The sequence below is a fragment of the Diadema antillarum genome, unplaced genomic scaffold (genome assembly GCF_040938485.1).
Source record: "Diadema antillarum isolate AM-2024a unplaced genomic scaffold, OU_Dant_1.0 scf00000073, whole genome shotgun sequence".
In the NCBI taxonomy this organism is placed as follows: domain Eukaryota; kingdom Metazoa; phylum Echinodermata; class Echinoidea; order Diadematoida; family Diadematidae; genus Diadema; species Diadema antillarum.
This window is the reverse complement of record NW_027270962.1, coordinates 2,333,082-2,355,246: the sequence shown is the minus strand read 5'-3', so window position 1 is coordinate 2,355,246 and position 22,165 is coordinate 2,333,082. Positions and strand designations below refer to the sequence as shown.

Genomic DNA, 22,165 nt, shown 5'->3' with positions numbered 1-22,165 from the left:
ATAATAACCGTTTTCACCTAAACGAATATCAGGCCCATTCCACTTTTAGAAGAACGGACCTAAAAATAATGATCCTTAATATCTATTTTTCGAAGAACATTTCTAATAACAAACCCCCTGAATTAACTACAATTTTTTTTTCCATTTTGGAATAACAAACCTTTGGACATCGGAGAAACGAATCTTTGGAAGAGCGAACGTATCAAAGTGCGACCTTAAACCTATTCTTAATAATTACTTTTTTTAACATGTGTTTTCAAAGTAAGCACAAAAGCACAAACAAATTGACGATCTCTCTGTCTCTTAAATGTAAAATGAAAAAAGAAATCTTGGAAAAAATTACAAATGAATATTGCTTTTCATTGATGAGTATAAAACAACACCATGTGATGATAAGCGGAGGAATTGTGTGTTTTCATCAGCCAATAATTGTATACTGCATAATTTTTGTTTGCTTGTGACGGCATTTCGATGAATAAAAAACATAAACAAACAAACAAACAAAAACTTCTCCAGAGGAATTTGGTATAACGGGAGTGCACTGGCAATTCTTTTCTCTGTGTGTTGGAGCTCGATCCCTTCTCTGTTTCTCAGTCATTTTCATTCAACTGCTTCCACGTCCTTTTGAAACTTTTCCGTTTCTTATTCAACACATGCTCATTACAGACTTCTTCCGTCATTATCCTGAATGTGATTGCGCAGCACTTTTCGGATTTGTTTTGGTTTGTTTTGTTTTGTTTTTGTTTTCAGTTTGGTCGCAGCATGTTCAGGCTATTGAGGGAATGAGAGAAAAATCGTCATGAAGAGAAAAATAAGAATGAATTAAAGCATTTAATATCATGACAATTACAGCGAACGTCCGTTATGGAGACCAAAACTGGATGTGTTCTGTTTGAGACGGCAGCTACCGTACTCAAAAGATAAGCACTTAGAGCACCTGTCACTAAAAAGTGGCACTGATCCTCTTTCTCCTACTATGTAATCCACTGACTTATTCAACCAACGAACATCCGTGAAAAAAACGTTTTCCGTTTGTAACAGTACAAATTGTCTCCAGAACCTCCTTAGAAAGAAATTTAAACGCACAGAAATTACAGATTACGCAAAATTCCATTTTCCTATAACTTTGTTTTAAGCATTTAGCTGGTTTTTTTTTTGTATAATTAAAGGGAAAACAAGCGTAAAATTGTGAGTAAATTTTCAATTGTTTGTTCATCATGATCACATAACGCCTTAAAAATTCTGAAACTACTGCTCTAAACTCATTTTCTACTTTGTGAAACTTTATTTGTCGCTATTCGAGCCAAAAGCTTTAAAGAATACAGGACACTTTCGGGACAAGTTATCCCTATCGGAGGGATTGCATACGTCACGGACGTTCTCTGGAATTATCACGGACGTTCGTTCTACTACTAGGGTCATGTTCCAGGACGGATAACTAATCGGCAGAGAGTACCTAGCCTTCCTAACTCTTTCAAAAATTTGAAAATGTATTGTCAATGCAAATTATAAGAAATTTGACATCCTTACAACATATATATTGCTCAGAGGGGGATCAGGAGGTGAATTTTCAGAGAAAATATTAATTATTTGCTTGGTTTTTGGTGAATTGCATGGTCCAAAAACTGCGGACGAACCTCAGTCCGCTCCAAAAATGGCATGCAGCTCCTCGGCTAGAGAGCCAAAGGTAAAATGCACCTTCGCCATCAAAGCAAGATGGTGTCCCACTCGAAAACGTTTTAATCATCACGGACGTTCTTTTTTTCTTGGAGGTTCGTCTAAAAATATAATTTCGGTTCCTATTTGACAAAGGATGGACAGAAACTCAAAACAAACATATTATCGTGTTGCTAGATCTTAGTTGATTACGACTCAGAACAATATCGCCAATAACGTTTCATGGGCTACGATTTTTATTAGAAAATAGCGGAGGCACGTCCGTGACGAAAACTCAGTATAATTTTGCATAAAAGAATATTACGTCCCATGTACAGCCAGCAGACGTACAATTTTTGCAGGATATGTCCATTAGGTGGATTACCAAATTTTCGTATACGTTACAGTTGGGACAACAAAGTAGAATTTGCAGCAGCGATAGAAATAAAAGCATCACGGACGTTCGTCTGTTTAGGACTTTGATATTTTAATTGTTCTCTGTAATTTCATACGTGCTCATAAAGTTCTTATAATTTTGTGGTACATACCCATGATATGTCAGATCCAGAACATGGTCAGATATTAGATGCCACGTACCATTAAAAATGCACATCATTAGTTTGAAAAACAAAATTTTTTGTGAAAATAGCGTTTTTACCGTATTTTTACGCTCAAAATATCAGACAAAAGTCAACCAAACCATATATTTCCTGAAAGGAAATTTACCAGTCTTTGAGATGACATGAAAAAATCTGGTTTCTTAGATCATCCTGGCGTGTTCTAAGGGAAAGAATGTCATAAGGTACGAAAATTGGCAATTGTACATCGTTCAAAATTCTCACCCATATATGTTGCGAATTCACGTATTGTGTGTCAAGCTATTGTGATTCCAGTGATAAAGAAATCCTCATGTGACAAGAACATTCTCAAGAACTACAGACCAGTTTCCAATATCGAGTTCAGATCCAAGATCATCGAACGTGTAGTCACAATTCAGCTTGTTCAGTACATGGACGAGTCTCATCTCTCCGAGTCTTTTCAGTCGGCCTATAAGAGTAACCGTAGCTGCGAGACAGCCCTCCTCAAAGTCCAAGATGATATCCTTCGCGGCATTGACAAAAGGAAAGGGGTTATGCTGGTAATGCTTGACCTGTCAGCTGCGTTCGATACAATCGATCATGAAATTCTGCTCGATCGCTTACACAACACCTTTGGTATCAAAGGTTCAGCTCTACAGTGGATGGCTTCTTACCTCACAAACCGAAGGAGTCGTGTCTGCGTGTCTGGTCACTTGTCTAGGGAGTGTACTTCAGTAGTTGGCATTCCACAAGGATCTGTAATTGGGCCCCTATTGTTCACCATGTATACCAGTCATCTTGGAAATCTTCTTCGTGCTGAAAATGTTAAGTATCATATGTATGCAGATGACGTGCAAGTCTATCTTGAGTTTGACCCCAGTGACCCTTCCAGTGTTAAACTCACTCTGAATGCACTGTCCAGATGTGTGGGTAAAGCGCAGGAATGGATGACTCTGAATAAGCTGAAACTCAATGAAGAGAAAACAGAGTATCTTGTTCTTGCCTCCCAACGCCATCTTAAGCTTGTACAGGACATCAAACTTGCTCTTGGTACAACTCTCATCTCTCCATCTGATCATGTGCGCAATCTTGGAGTTATCTTTTCCTCTCATGCAAAGATGAGCATGCAGGTTTCACAGATCTGTAAGTTAGCTAACTGCTACATCAGAAATCTGTGGAGGATCAGAAAGTTTATTGATGCTTCTACTTGTCACGCAGCAGTCCGTGCATTGGTCTTATCGCGACTTGACTACTGTAATGCTCTTCTTGGTGGAATCAGTCAGGCTGATGCGGATCGCTTACAGAGAGTTCAGAATGCTGCCTCTAGACTAGTGTACCATGTTTGTTCACATTCTCATGCCACTCCTCTTATACGTCAACTCCACTGGCTGCCAGTCAAAGCAAGAATATCCTTCAAGCTTCTCCTACTGGTCTACAAAGTAGTCAACAAAAGAGCTCCATAGTACATTGGGGAGTGTCTGGTACGACACTCTCACTCTAGGCGCACTCGTCTTTCATCATCCGTTACCTTTACACAACCACACACGAAAAAACTAGCCGGAGATGCAGCTTTCTCTTCTTGTGCTCCTAGGCTGTGGAATAAGCTCCCTCCTCTTCTCAAATCTTCACCCACACTTGATCATTTCAAACAAAACTTGAAGACTTATTTATTTTGATGTCCCTCTGTGTTCACTGGACTTATACTGTCACTGCCTGGTATTTTGTATATATTTTATCTCCTATGGCGACCAGGGATGACACTTTCTGCAAAAATAGTACTGTTTACGTAGCAGCTCAATTATTCAATCAATTACCGGAAGCCACGAGAACATGTACAAGGTTAGCACAATTTCTGAAGGATATCGATTCTGTTTTCTTACTTGATTTATGAGTTTTTCTGTTTCTGAGTAATTTTTTTTTATCACTTCCTTTCCTTTTTTCTCTTCATACTACATTCTACTGTCTGACTGTTTTGTAAAGAGTGTTGTGTATATATGTATTTTTTCTCTCATCTATTTGTTTCGTTATACCGATTATTGTCTATGTATTATCCTATACGTTGATTGTACCACATTATGTTTTTTGTGCAGTGTATATCATACGAACTTGCTGAAAAACAGCCTAACGGCTGAGTGCAAGTATTTTTTTACCCGTGTTTAAATAAATAAAACAACAAAACGACAACAACATGTCATAGCGCTTTGCATCCAGTGGAAAAGGCGCTCTATAAATGTCTATTATTACTATTATTCCCATTATTATTATTATTATTATTATTATTATTATTATTGGCTCCAATATAACGAAGACTCAAGAAATAAACTAGCAATGCATTATTTCGCCAATATATAAGAAAGAATGAGTTTATTGAGCAACTCAAATTTTCGGTGGCCTCCACCTTCTTCAGGAGTCTCGAAAATGATAATGTGCAGCTGTACAGATATCCGAACTTGGATGGTAACAAACAGATTGCTAATCAACGATGATATTATAAAGACAGAATTCCTCATCATTGGCACACGACAACAACTCCAAAAGATCAACATTCCCAACATTGGGATTGGCAACGCTAACATTGTTCCTGCATCTTATGTCAAGAATTTGGGTTGCATCTTCGATTCAACCTTGAACATGGATCAGCATGTCCTAATGACATGTCAGGCAGCCTTCTACCATCTGCACAACATCCGTCGAATTCACAAATATTTGGACCAGAGACCATTACTCACCATCATTCATGCCTTCATCACCAGCCGCCTTGACTGATATTATGGTCTGCTCTACGGTACCACTGCTACCCACATTTAGAAATTACAGGGGGTTCAAAATGCAGCTGCCAGATTGCCACAGGCACATCCGAATTTTCCCACATGCAGCCTGTCCTCCGTCAACTGAACTGGCTCCCCATCAGGTCCAGGATCCACTACAAGATACTTCTGCTCACTTTCAAATGTATCCATGGTCTCGCTCCTCCTTACTTATCTGACCTCACAACCATCCGTCACCCATCCCGGTACACCCTCCGCTCCTCACAAGGTATCAAACTGAATCACCCAACTTCCATGATGCTGGCCACACTCGGTGATAAAGCATTTTCATCTGCTGCTCCCAAACTGTGGAATCAACTACCCAAAACTCTCCGTAACCAGCAATCTCTCATCTCCTTCAAAACACATCTAAAAACTCGCCTATTCCATTTATATCAATAATCCATTGATAAAGCGCATTTGAACATGTACATTTACGGAAAATGCGCTATATAAATGTATTATAATTATTATCATTATTATTATCATTATTATTATTATCATCATTATTATTATTATAATTATTATTATTATTATCATCATCATCATCATTACTATTATTATTATTACAAGACGAAAACCGTCGTGAAAATTTATTTGGAGTTTTGCCGATATCTTCCAGACGCCACTTGGCATCAGTTATCATGGAACAGAGATTAATTTTTATCGTCTTTCTTGGATTCACAATAGTCTTTGTTTTTCCCATCAGTCATGCTCACAGACCACAATATCGGGCTTCCACAGCAATATGGCAGATTGAAAACCCACGTAAACCTGTTATCCGGCAATTTTACTGTTGAGACAATGCGTTCCGATCGATATTCATCTATTCCAAACATCAATGCTTCGATATTATTATACCACTTATTATTATTATTGAAATGATGACGAAAAAAAATACTAGCTAGGTTATTTCATTCAGACGCTTCCACTTCATTTTCACATAGCCCAAAATGTGTCCTACATAACTTAGACTATAACTTAATATATTTCATGACAATTTACGTGAAATAAAAATGGTAAGTTTAAAGTTTCACATGTTTTCACGAGGCAGTGATAAAGATTACAATCACATCAGGTAACGCAATTATATGAGGCGTCAAAGTTCTGATCTTTATTACTAACCCCCAGTTATCATACCACATGAATATTCATCAATTTGGATTATTTATTATCGAACTCGAAAGGAAAAAATCTGTTAGAATGTTACGAATTTCCTTTAAGAGGGGAATGATTCAAATCAATCAATCGATCAGTCAATCAATCAATCTCTCACTCACTCGATCAATCAATCTATCAATCAATCAATCAATCAATCAATGATTGTATTCATTTCGCATTCGATATGAGGGAAATGATTCAAATCAATCAATCAATCAATCAATCAATCAATCAATCTATCTATCAATCAATGATTGTATTTGTTTCAAATTCGATGAGAGCCAAGATTGTATGATCATTATTAATATTATTCATTATGCGCAGAGGAGACTAAAAGAATACTAGGAAAAAAGTATGTCAGTATGCAGTCGTGAGTAATGAAGGCGGGAAGAGAAAAAAGTACCCTTTCAAAAAGATGCTCATTCAGCAATACCTGAAAGAGAAAAATACACACACAGATACAACAGACAATAGTAAAGAACTTTATGTACTTAAACATAGAGGTAACAGTCTGGTAGATATTCATGAAGATCATGTAGGAACCCTGCTTTCAGAATTTGTGTTGCTTGAATAAAGGGTTGTTAAGAAAAAGATAGCCATTAAAACTGTACTTTTATCAATAGATACATTGTCAATGAAAACGTTTATGCTGTGAAAGATTTCATTTCATTTCGTTTATTTCATTTCCAACAATGCAAAACATTTTCATACACAAAATAACACAAGATCAATACAACGTAGTAATAAAGAAAAATACGTGAAGTTAACAATACTACGCATCACAAAAGCAAATGAAATTTGAATTAAAATTAAGGTTGCAGGAAATGGAGGAGACATGCTGAAAAGCTAAGCTTGTATTTTGCAGTCTCCTCGTGGACAAAAAGACTAAATAACATCAAGGAAGCAAGTTGCTAGAAATAATATAAAAGTGCACAACACATACAGACCTATACAAACAAACAAACAAACAAACAAACAGACGGACGGACACACGGCACTCCACTATTGATTCGAGAGTGAGAATCAGTAATGTTTGTTAAACGGGTCTTGCGTATATTCAAAGATAATTGATTACCAAAAAGATGCCTTTACCGTTTTTATATTTAGTGTTCATGATTTTTTGATGCATGCAATTTTGAGTATCGCAATTCACCTTGGGTGTAATTTTCCAATTCTTGCCGAATGCCACCTATTAGAGAACAAAGCAAAATTGGGGACTGGAGCTTGCCCCGGGGAGGATGGCATCCATTCGCATAAAATCATATCCCAATTGCAATAATGCCTGTCAAGTTTGTAACAAAATTGAGCAGAAACTTCGGTCTCCAACCAACATTCCCCAACCCACAAGGTCCTTCTCAAGATCTGCCGTGAACAAACTTGAAACTACAGTTACCAGTGTACTTACTCATAGCACACAACTTCACTAATGACATTATGATTTTAGGGAAGATTCGTTAAAAAAGAAAAAACAAAATCCTTAATTAAATTGACGGAACCCCCCCCCAAAAAAAACAACCAAAAAAAACAAAACAAAACAAAACAAAACAAAACCCAAAACAAAACAAAACAAATACAAAACAAAACAAAAATCGGAAGGAGGAGCAATGCGTCAATGGCGGTCACGAGAGGAAGATGGAAATACGAAAATTTAGCTACATCGGTTGCCCTCCCCCCTCCCCCCACCCTGTACTGCCGTGAACCACATTGAACACTGTAGTCACCAATCTGTTTCTTCTGATTCTAGAAAAGAAAATGTGTAAAGATTTTCTTGTAAAGATCTCTTTCAGCATTGTACTCCAAGGGGCCCAAATGTGGGGAAGGGTGCCCATTTGTACAAATTTTGAGTTTAGTCCTGTAGCTACACTACCTGCTAAGCTTTGCAAGAAAAAATGACCATGAGGCTTCAAGAATAAGGACAAAAGTGTTAGATTTGAAAAAACTTTGGACCCCAATTCCTTATGGGGTTGGCACCCCGAATCTGCCATGAACAAACTTGAAACTACAGTCACCATTTTATCTGTCATAGTACTAACTTAGCTCTTTTAATTCTTGTTTTAGAGAAGGGAGATTTTTGAAGATTTCTTTTAGTTTAGGGGCTCCCCCCCCCTCACCGCTACGTCTCGACGTAGTGCCTATTTGAATAAATGGAAATCCCATTACCCTATAGGGACGCTACCCCCCCCCCCCACAATTTGTTGAAAATCTGTTTGTGGGTTTTAAGAAAAAGATGAACATGTACAAATTTTAGGAACGACTCATGACGCCCGGCCTACGCTGGGAAATAAATAAACGCAATATCTAATTTGAAGAAAACCAAAATAAATATGTAAATGTGAATCAACAGTTATAAGAAAGCAGCAATATTTGTGGAACACATAGGTGAAGTTTGAGGAAAATGGGACCATCAATTCAAAAGTATTGAACATTTAAACCTACGATGCCGTCATAGATCGCTGGGTATCATAGAAGACTGCAGTTCATGACGTCATGTGTGGACAACAATACGTAGAAGTTTATTTCGTATAAAAGTAGTGTTTTTTAATCAAAGAGGAAATCCGTGATTCCATTATAATCTGAACTCTTGCTTTATTTAATCTATCAAGAATCCTCTCATCTTCAACAATTGGTAAAACACAAAACTGGAAAACAAAACAAAACAGCAATCAAACAAAAAGGAATCCGTGTCCTTATCGCCTTTTAAACGTGTGAAATCTTCAGGGCTTCAGGGATTTATTTGGCAAGATTTGGCCCATTGTTTACAATAATGTCAGTGCAAGCTTCAGCCATAATATTTGGGTTCATCAATTCAAACAACACCATCATGTATGTAATTAGGAGTGTTGATATTGACATTTCATTTCAACGCTTCATTAACCACCTTCCACGTATTGTTAATATCAAATTTAAATTCAACAATTGCAATTCACATTTGTTTAGCTAGATGTGTATAAGGCTGTTGACATGGTATACGGTGAATACTAAATATATCTGGACTATTTAGACCGGAAAGTATTTTCCGGTATTTTTAAATGAGTCTGTTTTTCTTATAAATAAACTTTAGGAGTAATTTTGTAGCCTATGGTTGTCGGAGTGCTTTTTTACAATCTGAACGGCCACTATCAATAAGAGACATTACGATGTCGTGTCAAAACATTCAAAAGATGAGTGTACATCTTTGAATGTAGACGATCGATCAATCACAAGATTTCCGCCCTTCCGGGAAGCTTTTTATGTTGATTCTGACTAGACACGAAAACAGGAATTGCTGAATAGATTATTCGTCACAGATTGAATAAAGAGGATGTTTGCATACAGAGGAAACACATTTCAATACCAGGTGAAATATAAAAATACATAGTGTTAAAAATATATCATCAAATGAGGTAGATGAGATGCCAGTAATTCTCGTCGGTTTTCTGATAAGCGCAATAAGCGCAATTTGGTCAAGAAACTTTTGCCAGAAATGGTTATCACGATTCAGAAGATTTAAATCCAAATTGGCAATGTTAAAACATGCTGTGTTCATGGGATCCTTGTTCGATAAAATACCGTAGAGTAACTCGAAAAAAATGAAAATCTCAGCCAAAGTAGAATTTTGTGATCTGTAAATTTCCCTGACGATTATATATCCTTGGTTTGGTCTTTTTACCGACATGAAATACTTTCAAGAGTTCCTGTCAATTCTAAACTCATGTAATAAACAAAGGTTTTTCAGTGATATACAAACTGGTCCCACCTCATTTCCTCCAAAAGACTTTTCTTTTTTAGTAATCGGTTGAAAAGGGTCGACATGAACAAAACAGGAAGGTTACGTCTCAGCTGTTAACGGTAACCATGTTTCAGTGAGGCCAGTAACACAATGTGAAAATCTTGATAAGTCTATTCATGTAAGAAATGAATCGAATTTGGGTTTAAACTCATATTGAGAAGAGAGCTTGAAAGTAGATATGGGTCACAATGATATAACAAAAAGAAAGATTTTTAAAAAAAAAACTATAGTGCCTAATTATTGCCTAAAAATGTTACCAGGCATTGCCAGCGGTGTCATTAGAGTTAAACTCAAGTTTTAATTCATTGGTTTCTGAAATTTGAGAGAGTTGTCTCCATTCTCAGTATTTGAGATGATTACTGAACTAGCTTTAGGGGTTGAACATCTAGGACAGTGTATCATTCATATCAGGCATGGCAAATACTCGAAGCAAATCATTCAGTTTTGAAAACTGCTTTTGTTGACAGTTGAGGGCATATACACAGCTGTACTCGAGAAAACAGGCTATCAGTAAATTGAATAGAAAATCATCATCATCACGGATACACAGCAACAGAACGAATGTTCCATGACGCTGTGGTCGGGTGCAGATGCGACTTACAACTTATTCAAAGCGGCTTTGAATTTAGCGGCTTTGAATTTATCTAAGGATGGCATTGATGTAATAGCAAAGGGAAGATCATTCCAGTCCTGTATGGTTCTGGGCAGAAAAGAGTGCAAATGCCTGTCAGTTCTGGACTCAATTTATATTGTAGGCATCCGGTGTGGGCGGTTAGAATTTCTGAGTTGGAGCTTGGTAAATGTAACCAGGGATTCTCCCTTGTGAATTAGGTAGAACTGGCTCAATCTGGCATAGAGTCGTATTTCAGCTAGACTTTCCCACTCCATATGTTTCAGCATTGCGGTAACACTGGACTTCCGCCTGTAGTCATTGACCACAAAGCGAGCGGCCCTTCTTTGAACTTTGTCCAACATCTGAATGTACTTGACCTGGTATGGATCTGTGACAGCAGATGCATATTCAAGATGCGGTCGAACAAGAGCTTTATAGGCTTTGCCTTTGGTACTGGGACTGCACTAGTGAACATTCCTTTGAAGAATGCCAAGAACTTTATTTGCTTTATTGACGCTACGTCGATAATGTGACTTCCACGAGAGATCATCAGAAATTGTTACTCCAAGGTAAGTATGTTCATGAACTTGGGCCACGGTTTCTCCGAGCATGGTGTACTTGTGGAGGAGTTTATGTTTCTTCAACCCCACTGACATGTGACATTTCTTAGGGTTAAAAGTCATCTGCCACTTGGGAGCCCATTGACAAACGGTGTCCAGATCTCTTTGGAGCTTGTTACAATCCTGGACATTTGAAACATTGGTGTATAAAATGCAGACATCCGCAAATAGCCGTATACTGCACTCAACAATATCGTTTATGTAGACTAGGAAAAACAAGCGACCCAACACTGTCCCTTGTGGAACTCTCGATATTACTGGATGCCATTAAGAGGTTTCTCCATTGGTGATGACACGTTGTCGTCTAGTCAAAAACATACTAATCCAGTCAAGGGCTTTATTTCTAACACGGTAGTGGTGTAGTTTTGATTTGAGTCGCTCATGAGATACATAGTCAAAAGCTTTGGTGAAGTCCAAAATTGCAGCGTCAATTTGTTGAGAGTTATCTATTCCTTCCATCCAGTCATTGACGACTTGGATTAGCTGGGTAATGCATGAATGTCCCTTTCCGAATCCGTGTTGCAGTGATGTCAATATTTTATGCTTATCAAGATGTTTACTAATCTGAGAATGAAGAATATGTTCCAAAAGTTTACACATACTTGCAGTTAGGGAAACAGGGCGATAATTCTCTGGATTTTCTCTGGACCCTTCTTAAAAAGCGCCGTTACATTAGCCAAAAGTCAGTCATCTGGGAGAACCCCTGTGTCTAGAGACTGTTGAAACAATGATGTTAGAATCGGAGCTAGTTCTTCAGCGGATTCCTTCAACATCCGGGCAGTTATCTCATCAGGACCAGCAGCTTTGCTAGTGTCGAGGTTCTTAAGGAGCTTGAGAACACCTTCTTTTCTAATCATGATGTCTTCCATAGTGGGGTATCCATTTGGCATGAATGGGATGCAATCATCTCTTTCATTGGTAAAAAGAGGAAAGTGAGTTGAAATGATCAGCAAGTACAGCAGCCTTATCAGAATCTAAAATTAGAAGCTTGGAATCCTTTTTCAGAGTAGCAATGGATGAATTATCCACTCTCTTGCTTCTGATATACGAGGTGTTTCAAAAAACATTTCCCACTTTTGATCATTAATAGTTTAAAAACTATTCATCCGATAAAACTGTCATTGATATGAGTAATAGCTGAATATTGTTCAACTTTGTTGAAGGTAATTTGAATGTGAAAGCATAAATCAGTTTCATTAAATTTGAGATTGACTTTGAAGTAAGGTTTCAGATTTTGGTCAAATTTTAACCGTCTGTACAAAAAATTGAACTTTGCACAGAAACCAATGATGTGTATGTGAGTGTGTGCTGACAATGGCCCTGAACAATGAACATGCCTGAACCACCCGTTGACTAGGCGTCAGTCTCGCCGCTCCCAGGCACATGAATGCTGAATCAATAATTCATGTGGATTGCCCTGGGCACTGCTAGTCTGAATTCATGCATGGTAAAGAGTAAAATGCATGCGCATGGAAAAAGTAAGCACATGTTTTCAAGTGCTTGCAAACACCACATTTCTTTCCAGCTGGCAATCACTTTCAAATTTTGCTTCACATATCACTAAATTTGGGATATAAATAAGCATAAATGATCTAAAGTTCTTCATTTTAATACAACTGTCTACTAATAGTCTGACAAATTTGCCGCTTTTTCGATAAAAAGAGACCATTTTTGGTAAAGAGTTCAGCAGCATTCTTCATTGGGGCAATTTGTTTCATAGTAGATTTATTTAAGGTTCCATATACACAAGTGTATACTCTAATTGATTTTCTTTGCTTCCTGTCACCATGTTTACGACAGAATAGAAGGTATTCATTGTTATTTCCTTTTTCAGAAGTAGGGAGAGCACTGTCGCGACTCAACGACAGTATCGGCAGGCGTTTGACTTTTAATACACAAATACTGCCAGAGGCTGAATAAAGACTAGTTGTGATAGTGGAATTTCTCATGAATAAATAATGAAGCATTCAAACCCTGGCCATTGTTCAGGACCATTGTCAGGGTGTTAACCACACACTCCCATACACACCCATTGACCCCTGTGCAAAGTGAAAGTTTTGTACAGAGGGTTGAAAATAGAGCAAAATCTGGAACCTAACTGTGAAATCAATCATGGATTTCATGAAACTGATTTTGATGCTTTCATATTTAAACCACCTTCAACAAAATTATACACTATTCAGCTATCACTCATATCAATGACAGTGTTATCTAATATATAGTTTTTGAATTATTAAGAATCAAAAGTGGGAAAAGTTTTTTGAAACACCTAGTACTTCCAGAAAGCTCGTTGATCTACCTCTAAATTATCAATGCTGTTTCGGATCAATGCTGTTTCGCATCAATGCTGTTTCAAATATTGGGAGGCTATACGTATTTATGTTTCTCTTTAAAACATGCACACGCTAGAGATTAAGAATATTACGAGCAGTTGTTGCAGACGTTGGAATAACAATAATGTTTATGCAAAAAGGAAGAAGTAATGCTCTAGCACCGATTGATAGATTTCGGAAAATATGAAGTACTGTAAACACAAATAGAATGTGAAGCTCTGTCATTATCGGGAGGAGAACGCATGAAACAATTTTCGTATAGATAGGTATCGTAATGAGAATACACTTAAGCGTACTCATTTAGGTTCAAATACCAAGGATTATACTTTGTTACTTTCACCAAGGAATTGCGAACATAATAGTATAATGGCTCTTCTTAACAGCAGACGTGTACACTTGGCATGTGCATAGTAAGTGCGAGATCAAATGCGAGATTTACACATTTCTCAAAAACACAAATGACAAATGAATTTAGCAAGGAACAAATTGAATTCAAAGTTGGACGTAAGAATGGACGCAGAAATATGCCTAGGAACAACATTGTTTCAAAATTAGATAACAAACAACAAATCTGTATCAAACCATACATTCCTTTAGCTCATATCATGACTTATTGACGACCTCCCTCGCTCATCCTACGAAATAAAGAACACTTACGACTAAGGAATCGGGGAGGGGGGGGGGGGCATAAAACCTGATTTCATGAAACATTTTGTCGGATATTTTTCCCGACAAACTGTCATAAACTACTAAAATCCTTGCACCTGGTTGGCTGAATGCAAATTTGTCCGACAAATTTGTCAAACAAAATGCTTCATGATTTACCTCTAAGAAATGGCACAATTCTAAAGGATCCAAGTGATTCAGTATTAAGTGGTAGATATCACTGCATAGAATACAGGCTGAGTAGGAAAAGTAGGGAACAAATTAACTCGGAGCATTTCACTGTAAAACATGGATATGTTACGGTATGCAGTAATATCTGACGTCCTCGTAGCAAAACCAACTTACATTGATATTTTGGCAATGGTATAGATGACATTGAGTGGAAGAGTAGGATCAAAGTGATTTTCAGTCCTGGAAATTTATTCTACCAAATGCTAGAAGTTTCCTGTTTTTATGATATACCCTATAGTGGTGTATAGCGCACCAGATGTACTTTACAAATCACGGGTTCGAGTATCAGAATTGTGTAAACATCATCACTGCAGAGTATAATAGTATTGAAAAAAAATGAGAGGAATGATACACTGCATCATATATACCGGGCAATTTATTGCCGGGGTTGATTAGATTTATAGTAACATCTAAGCCATCAGTATGATCAAGGTTGATACATTTTCGAACACATTCATCAAGGGCAAAGAAATATAATGGCAGGATCTTTCAACTTTTCACTGAAGGATTTTTGTTTGGATTATATGCACTTTTTCAGCATTATTTGTCAAAAAATTTAACTTTAGAAGCATACTAGCCCGATGACAGTATGAACAAAGAGTATAAATGATATCACATTTTAGAATGTCGGAAACATAACAATTCAATGACATTGAGAAAATGCTAAGATTGTAATTACACGATACATGTAATTATATTGAAAATTACACTTGGCGGCATGCAAGTTACGTTGTACGTACCACGCGAGAAGAAAGACATATACATAAACCCCTTTGAGGTTGCATGTAGGGACATATTACGCATTCAATTACATTCTAAAAAATGTATGTTTATGGGGAAAAAAAAACTGTTGCAAAGTTTCACTATTGCATTGATGATGTGGTGTTCTATTTATCGGCTGCTACAGACTTAGTTGGATTGAGAAGGCAGCTGCCTGAGACGTACAATAAGACTGATTGCATATGGCCATCAATATTGTAAAGGAAAGTATGTTCATCATGCACTAGGTATAGGGTTCCTATTGTCCGGTATTCATTCAATCTAGTACACACAGTTTGTAAATCCGAGGGGTCGTTAGGCCTATTCCAAGAGTTCGTTAACCTGAACAAAAAAAATAAAAGTTCGATATTCCAAAGCTTCGACAGTACCCTGCCAGTATTCTGCATTTTGAATGGAGATATCAGATATTAATAACCTAACACCTTTCGAGGTTTGAATAGTTAACAATCTCTCTGTCCTACTTCACATCATTTTCAAAAATACCAAGACCAAAACACGGATTTATTTTCAATTCAATTAAGTTCGATGATGTTTTCCATCAATAAAAGGAAATACATAAAACAATGTGATGACTTGATTAATTCAATTTGTAAACAATTTTGAATGACATGGCATTGATATAAAACACATTTTAGTTCACTTCCTGAGACGGAGTTTAAAAAATAGCTTATTTCAGTTTTGAAGTTTATAGATACATAGCACAACTTTTAAACAATTTGGAAGGGCAAAACATTCAATATAATGCATAGATGTATAGATGTAATATATACAAATAATGTAATAATCTTATAGATACAAACCACTTTCTACTCGGTCCCAGCAAGAAATAACATTCTTCGAGACGTCCTTGAATTTCATTTCGAAATATCAAAAAGAAACATCTGAATCACCCAACTCGTCACCTTTCAAATGCTTGTAACCCTTGAACTTTGCCCTCAGTAAGTCGTTATTCCATTTCCCGCTGCAGTCGTTAACGATTCGGAGGGCGCCCTTCTCGTCCAATTTGAGGAGGACTCTGAATTCATCTGTCATATTGTGTCTGTTGGTTGTGTAGTTCATCTTGACGTCTTCGAAGTAATGCGTGGACAGAGTGCGATTCGTCGGATCTTTGTAGAACGGAAAAAATCCGAAGAGCTGAATTCGAGAACAGAAGTGAGTGACTGCTGCGTAAACCGCTAGACCGCTACTTGGAGCTCTCAACTTCAGAACTCTGCAAATGAAGAAATGGTATATAACATCAGAAGGAGAATGATTATTCCATGTATAAGAGAGAGAATGTAACATGTAGTACGGGTGCATTGTCCGGGCAGCGTGTTTTTTTTAGACGGCACAGATTGGGGAAGCTAAAAATCTATCGGGGACCCTATCCCTAAACCTAACCCTAATCCTAATCCTAACCCTAACCATCAAACCCTAACCCTAACCATAACCCTAACCCTAACCCTAACCATAACTATAACCAAAAAACCCTAACCCAACGTTTTTCCCATAGGTTTAACACGCGCCATGCCCCAATCTGTGCCGTCTTAAAAAAAAAAACGCGTCCGGGCACTGTGTGTACACGTGTGTGTGTTTGTGTGTGTGTGTGTGTCATTATTATACATTATCATTTTACCTTTTTCGGTGCTAAACCTCTTGCACCCTTACAAGTTTTGGAATATCTAAGATTGCTGCAAAAAAAAAAATCTGAAACTCTATTACATTAGATTATATACTGGACGTTGAACCAAAGAATAAAGCAATGTCAAACCAATTTGATTTGTTGTCGTTGTTGTTTTACATATCAGTCGAGCGAATTCGTCAAATCATCCTAAATGATATGCAACACACCTACCCCAATGATGAACGCTATGTTATCCAAATGATATTAATCATGCCTCAAATGTTGGTTTTACTCATCCAGACAAAAAGTTGAACTGACGTTTTCTCTGGGAGATGAGAGATATGACTGTATGAGAAGTTCTGTATTTTATTTGTTGTTGCTTTTTTGCGGCCAATTGGAAGCCACCTTGAACATTTCCCATGCCCTCAATGATGCAAAAGATGCGTCATTTCTCAAGCATCATGCTGGACCCCGTCCTTTTCTTTTTTTTATTGTACAGCGTACTAAAGTTATTCAGTTTTAGTTGCCAAACAGTCAAGCTTTGTGCATGTTCTTGCATGTCTATTGTTCTGTATGCAAATTAAGATGTAACGCTTGTGATTATACTACTGATATACACTCTAAAAAAGTCCGGGTCAGAACTGGGTCACACACTGTTCCGGGTCAAAAACAACTTGGAGTTTGGTCATGAAGACCCGGAATAGGGTCACCCTGACCCAATTCATGACTCTGGATGGGGTCATATCTGACCCCATTCCTTGTCATTTCTGACCCGGAAGGGTGGGTGACCCCAACGGACCCAGTTCCGGGTCAGAACTGACCCGGACGTATATATTATATATATATGAAAAGAAATCCGATTTGAGGAGGACGTTGATTTCTTGTTCTCCCTTTTAATCGAGCTTTCGGCCTTTCATGGCCTTCATCAGGATCTACCAACAGAGCACACATTACGATAATTTTCAGATGGCATAATGTGCCATGATGTAATAATTGCAATGTTATATACCGTAATGTGATATATTAATACCAATTTTCTGAAATATTGCCTTTACACGACTCAATCATTTACAACACACAAAAATATAATCTAAAATCATGTCATCAGCATAAAAGTATTATGTATCATACAAAAAGAAAATGAAAACATGAATTCTATTTCTCTATCAAACTTCTGAAATATACTAATTATACTTTGTCATGAAAGCAATGACATGCCGAAAGCTCGATTAAAAGGGAGAAAAAGAGAGCAACGTCAGCCTCAAATCTGATTTCTTTCACTACATACTATACACAATGAGGCACCGCGTGCGTTCGGACAGGAATGACCTCTCGCACTATACAGGGTGGCCCAGAAAGAACGGAACAGCTAAGATCTTTAATTTCAGCAATATTGTTGCAAATATGTCATTCTTCTGCATGCTATTGGAAATGCCATAATTTTTTTTCCATAGAATGTCACCAAGTTCTTTAATTTTGGTTGATGCGTTATGAATTTAAGACCATTTTTGTCAACCTTGCAATTATCGAATTGTGATCATTCTGCACTCTCAGAGATACCGAAACGAGCGAGAATTCGGCTTGCCAGAACCAGTAGCGTTCACAATGTGTGAAAAGTGGGGCGGACGGTGCGGTTGTCATTGTCCGTTATCATTGTGAAAGAGACAACCTGTTGAGCTCATTGATGTGATAAATTTAGCTGGAAAATAGCGAGGTTTATTCAAAAGCATGATTGGCAGTGACGCAACTTTATGAGTGGTTAAGGGATAAAGCCCGTACTTTTAATCAAGTGCACATTGATAAATAAAAGTATGAAAGCTGAGAATATTGCTAAGTCCGTTTATGATTAAATCAATTTATGATTTTCATTATGCTTGCTTATCTTTGTAGGTCTCATTCATCTGAACATAATCATACAGGTCAGACAGCTGAGATTGAGAATTTTTAAAATCGGTCAGCCACATTGTTAAATTGTGTCTTAAAATTTCTTGCGACTGCTCGGAGACACTGTAATTTTACAATAGAAGTCTTGGAGTCGTAGGCTAGCGAAGACATCTCTGCAACTAGCAAAATCTGCAGTCGCGACTAGTTTGAAGCCCGGTGAGATATAGTCTGGGTGCCAGAGGTTGAACCTTGTTTTACCGTCCACCCAATCTCTTTTGGTGGTTTTACCCTAATTCGGGGTGCTGAATCCGAATCTGGATGATGCAATCTTGCATCTTTGAGGGTTTTGAGATATTCAAGATGGCCGCCAAAATGACTGCCAAAAACCGGAAATTCCCACATATTTCTTTTTCAGTAGTTCGAAATTGAGAGCAATAAATGGTTCTACCGTACTTCGATTTTAAAATGGCCGCCAGAACCAGAAATGCCCACGTATTTCCTACTCAATGGTTCAAAACTGAGAACAACATTAATGGTTCTACCCTATCCTATCGAGGGTGCTGAATCCGAATCTGGATGATGCAACTCGTTGAAAGTTTGAAGACATTCAAGATGGCTGCCAAAATGGCCGCCAAAAATGGAAATTCTTATGTATTTTCCTCTGATACATGTAATAAATGGGGGGACATTGATTACAAGGGCGGTGGGTTGGCTCAGTCGGTAGCGCGTCTGCCTCACGATCACGCGGCCCGGCTTCGAATCCGAGTCTGGACTGAGCAAATGTTGTGTGTAAACATACCGTCCCCTCTAGCAAGAGGCAAAACACTCTGTCCCTCGGATAGGACATAAAATGGAGGTCCCGTGTATGAGAGAGTCACAGCTCATGCACGTAAAAGATCCCGCTTCATCCATTCATCGCAAAGAGTAGGGTGTCTAACCCGGTGAAGTGGTCCCACCCCACAACCAACTGGACCCCATGGAAGACCAGCTTAGTGTAGCTGAATATGGGCTATCCAGCCATCTTCACAGATGAAAAATGAACAACAACAACAACAACAACAATTGATGGTTTTACCCTATTTTTGTGCTGAAAGATTTCAGGTTTTCGTCAATCGTAAAATCTAAACCCAACTCTACTCTGCCGATAAACGAATGCATATTATAGTTCTTTTAGCCAAGTTTGAACTTGCTGTACAGTGAAACCAGCTCTACCTGATATCTTGAAATTGGTACGATACAGGTGTGCAGCAATGAACCCTGTAAGATTACAGATGCAGTTGAATAATTTGCAAGATTACACTGTTTCCTCTACACATCATGGTTAAGCTTTGAATACTAAACATGCAACGCACACAAGATATATATTGGTGGTCTTGATGACATTGTTGAAGACACGAGTTGGACATTTTTATAGTTATGCTTCAACTTTTTCGGCAATATGATGTCACATCATAAACATAATATATAAATGTATATATATAAGCATATATATATACACACACATATATATATATATGCATACATATATATATATATATATATATGCATACATATATATATATATATATGCATATATATATGCATACATATATATATATGCATATATATGTATATATATATATATATGCATACATATATATATATGCATACATATATATATATGCATACATATATATATATATATATATATGAAGAGTTTGTTTGCAAAAACCGATAAGTCCATATTTGCCAAATGGAGATATTTGCGATTAAAGGTCAAGAAAAATAAAGAGAATAATAAGAAATTTTTTGCTTCTTTTGACCATACCTTGGAAAAGAATGGCATTTCCAATAGTATGGAGAATAATGACATATTTACAACAAAATTGCTGAAATCAAAGATCATAGGTGTTTCGTTCTTTCTGGGCCACACGTGTGTGAATATGTATATATATATATATATATATATTACGAAAACTTGTTAAAATAGTCATATCAATGTGTAAACACAAATTTTAAATGTTTATGAAAATGCAGAGAATATGTACTTGTGAAGAAAATGTCATACAGAGAATAAATCACATGACATCAAAGCAAATCAAATCATCCAAATTTTTCATAAGGAATTTCGAAAACGAATTTCTGCGTAATGTAGGGGGAAAGTGTAGTGAAGAAAAAAATTAACATAAACAAAGTATGTGGGCGATGGGAGCAAACAAACTTTACTATTTTAGATGGTCAGCCTTCTTGTTGGTGCATGAGTAAATGAGAAGGTATATCGATTCGTTTCCAATTAATTACACAGAAACAGTGCGATCATCATGTAGCCCACCAGCACTTGACAAATACTATCTTCATCTATTTCTGCATTCACGGCAGTGCAAAATGCAATCAAAGAAAACAAAGTACAAACAGCATTCCATCTAGGCCTACTCACTTGGTCACTTCACTCTTGATCTCTGCCGGGCTGTAGGCGAAACCAAAGTGGAGATTGTAGAGATGGCGTAACGCCGCCAGCACCGTTTTCAGTTCATTGTTGTGGGTCACATTACCGATGTACCAGAGGATGCTACCGTTCATGCGGCTTAAGCTCGTCAGAAGTTCCCGACACAAGCTTGGTAACCCGTCGATAGAGATGTCGCCATAGTTTTGCGTACAGTTCGTCAGGTTCCTGTATTGTTCTGAATTCAATGTCATCAGACTGACTTTCGAACCGACGTCCGGAGCGAACTCGCGGCCAAACAGCGCCATATTCATTCGGATTACAAGATCGGAGCTGTCGATGAGGTGGCCGCACTTACTGTCTATTAGCACACCAGAATTGCCAATGACAGCACAGGTCCATCTTTCATTCATTCTGGTAGTCTGGTTGAGTCGCGCTATCTCCGTGACGTTACTCGAGAATTGCATATCCATTGGGGGAATACCGGTTTTGAATAATTGAAGGGTTTCTCCCAACGTCCGACGCTTGGAAAACGCCTCTCTGTATAATGGTACGGAACATTAACCAACATTAAAAACAGTCTATAATCCGGCCAAATAACAAAGCGAAAGCTAAAAATTAGTATTACAAAGAGTAGAGTGATAAAATGCGGTAATTGATTCATTGTTTTCAAAAGATATAACTAAATGATAAGATTTCCTAGTCAACCATGACAAATCCTTGTCGTACATTAAAATTACATAGACTTGCCTCTGTTTACCGTCAAGATAGCCTTCACTCTTTACCAGCCACCAGAAAATTTCTATTGGTCTAATCAAATAGCTCTTACTCTTATAGATGCTTTCAACGTGAACGTTAAAACCTCATTATCTCATTTTCTATTCTACTTCTATAGTTCATACATTTCTCGCGTGTGTGTTTATTCATACCTCTGTTCTTTAAAAAAATTGCTGTAACCACTTAGTAACGTATCATATCTTGTCTATGTTCAGTTTTCAAAGGTGCACAAGTAGCTTTTAAAGCAAAAGGAGCAAGAGTCAGA

At 37.5% G+C, this 22,165-nt stretch overlaps 1 protein-coding gene across 1 annotated transcript; it reads right to left on the bottom strand.

Moving 5' to 3' along the window:
* Positions 1-15,967: 15,967 nt before the first annotated feature.
* LOC139717254 (alpha-2,8-sialyltransferase 8B-like) lies at positions 15,968-21,567 on the bottom strand. The gene is made up of 2 exons (XM_071628752.1): positions 21,118-21,567; positions 15,968-16,424 (listed from the first exon to the last, which is right to left on the bottom strand). Exons 1-2 carry the CDS (start codon positions 21,534-21,536, stop codon positions 16,082-16,084), a joined length of 762 nt encoding a protein of 253 aa, XP_071484853.1. The 5' UTR covers positions 21,537-21,567; the 3' UTR covers positions 15,968-16,081.
* Between the last annotated feature and the right edge of the window lie 598 nt (positions 21,568-22,165).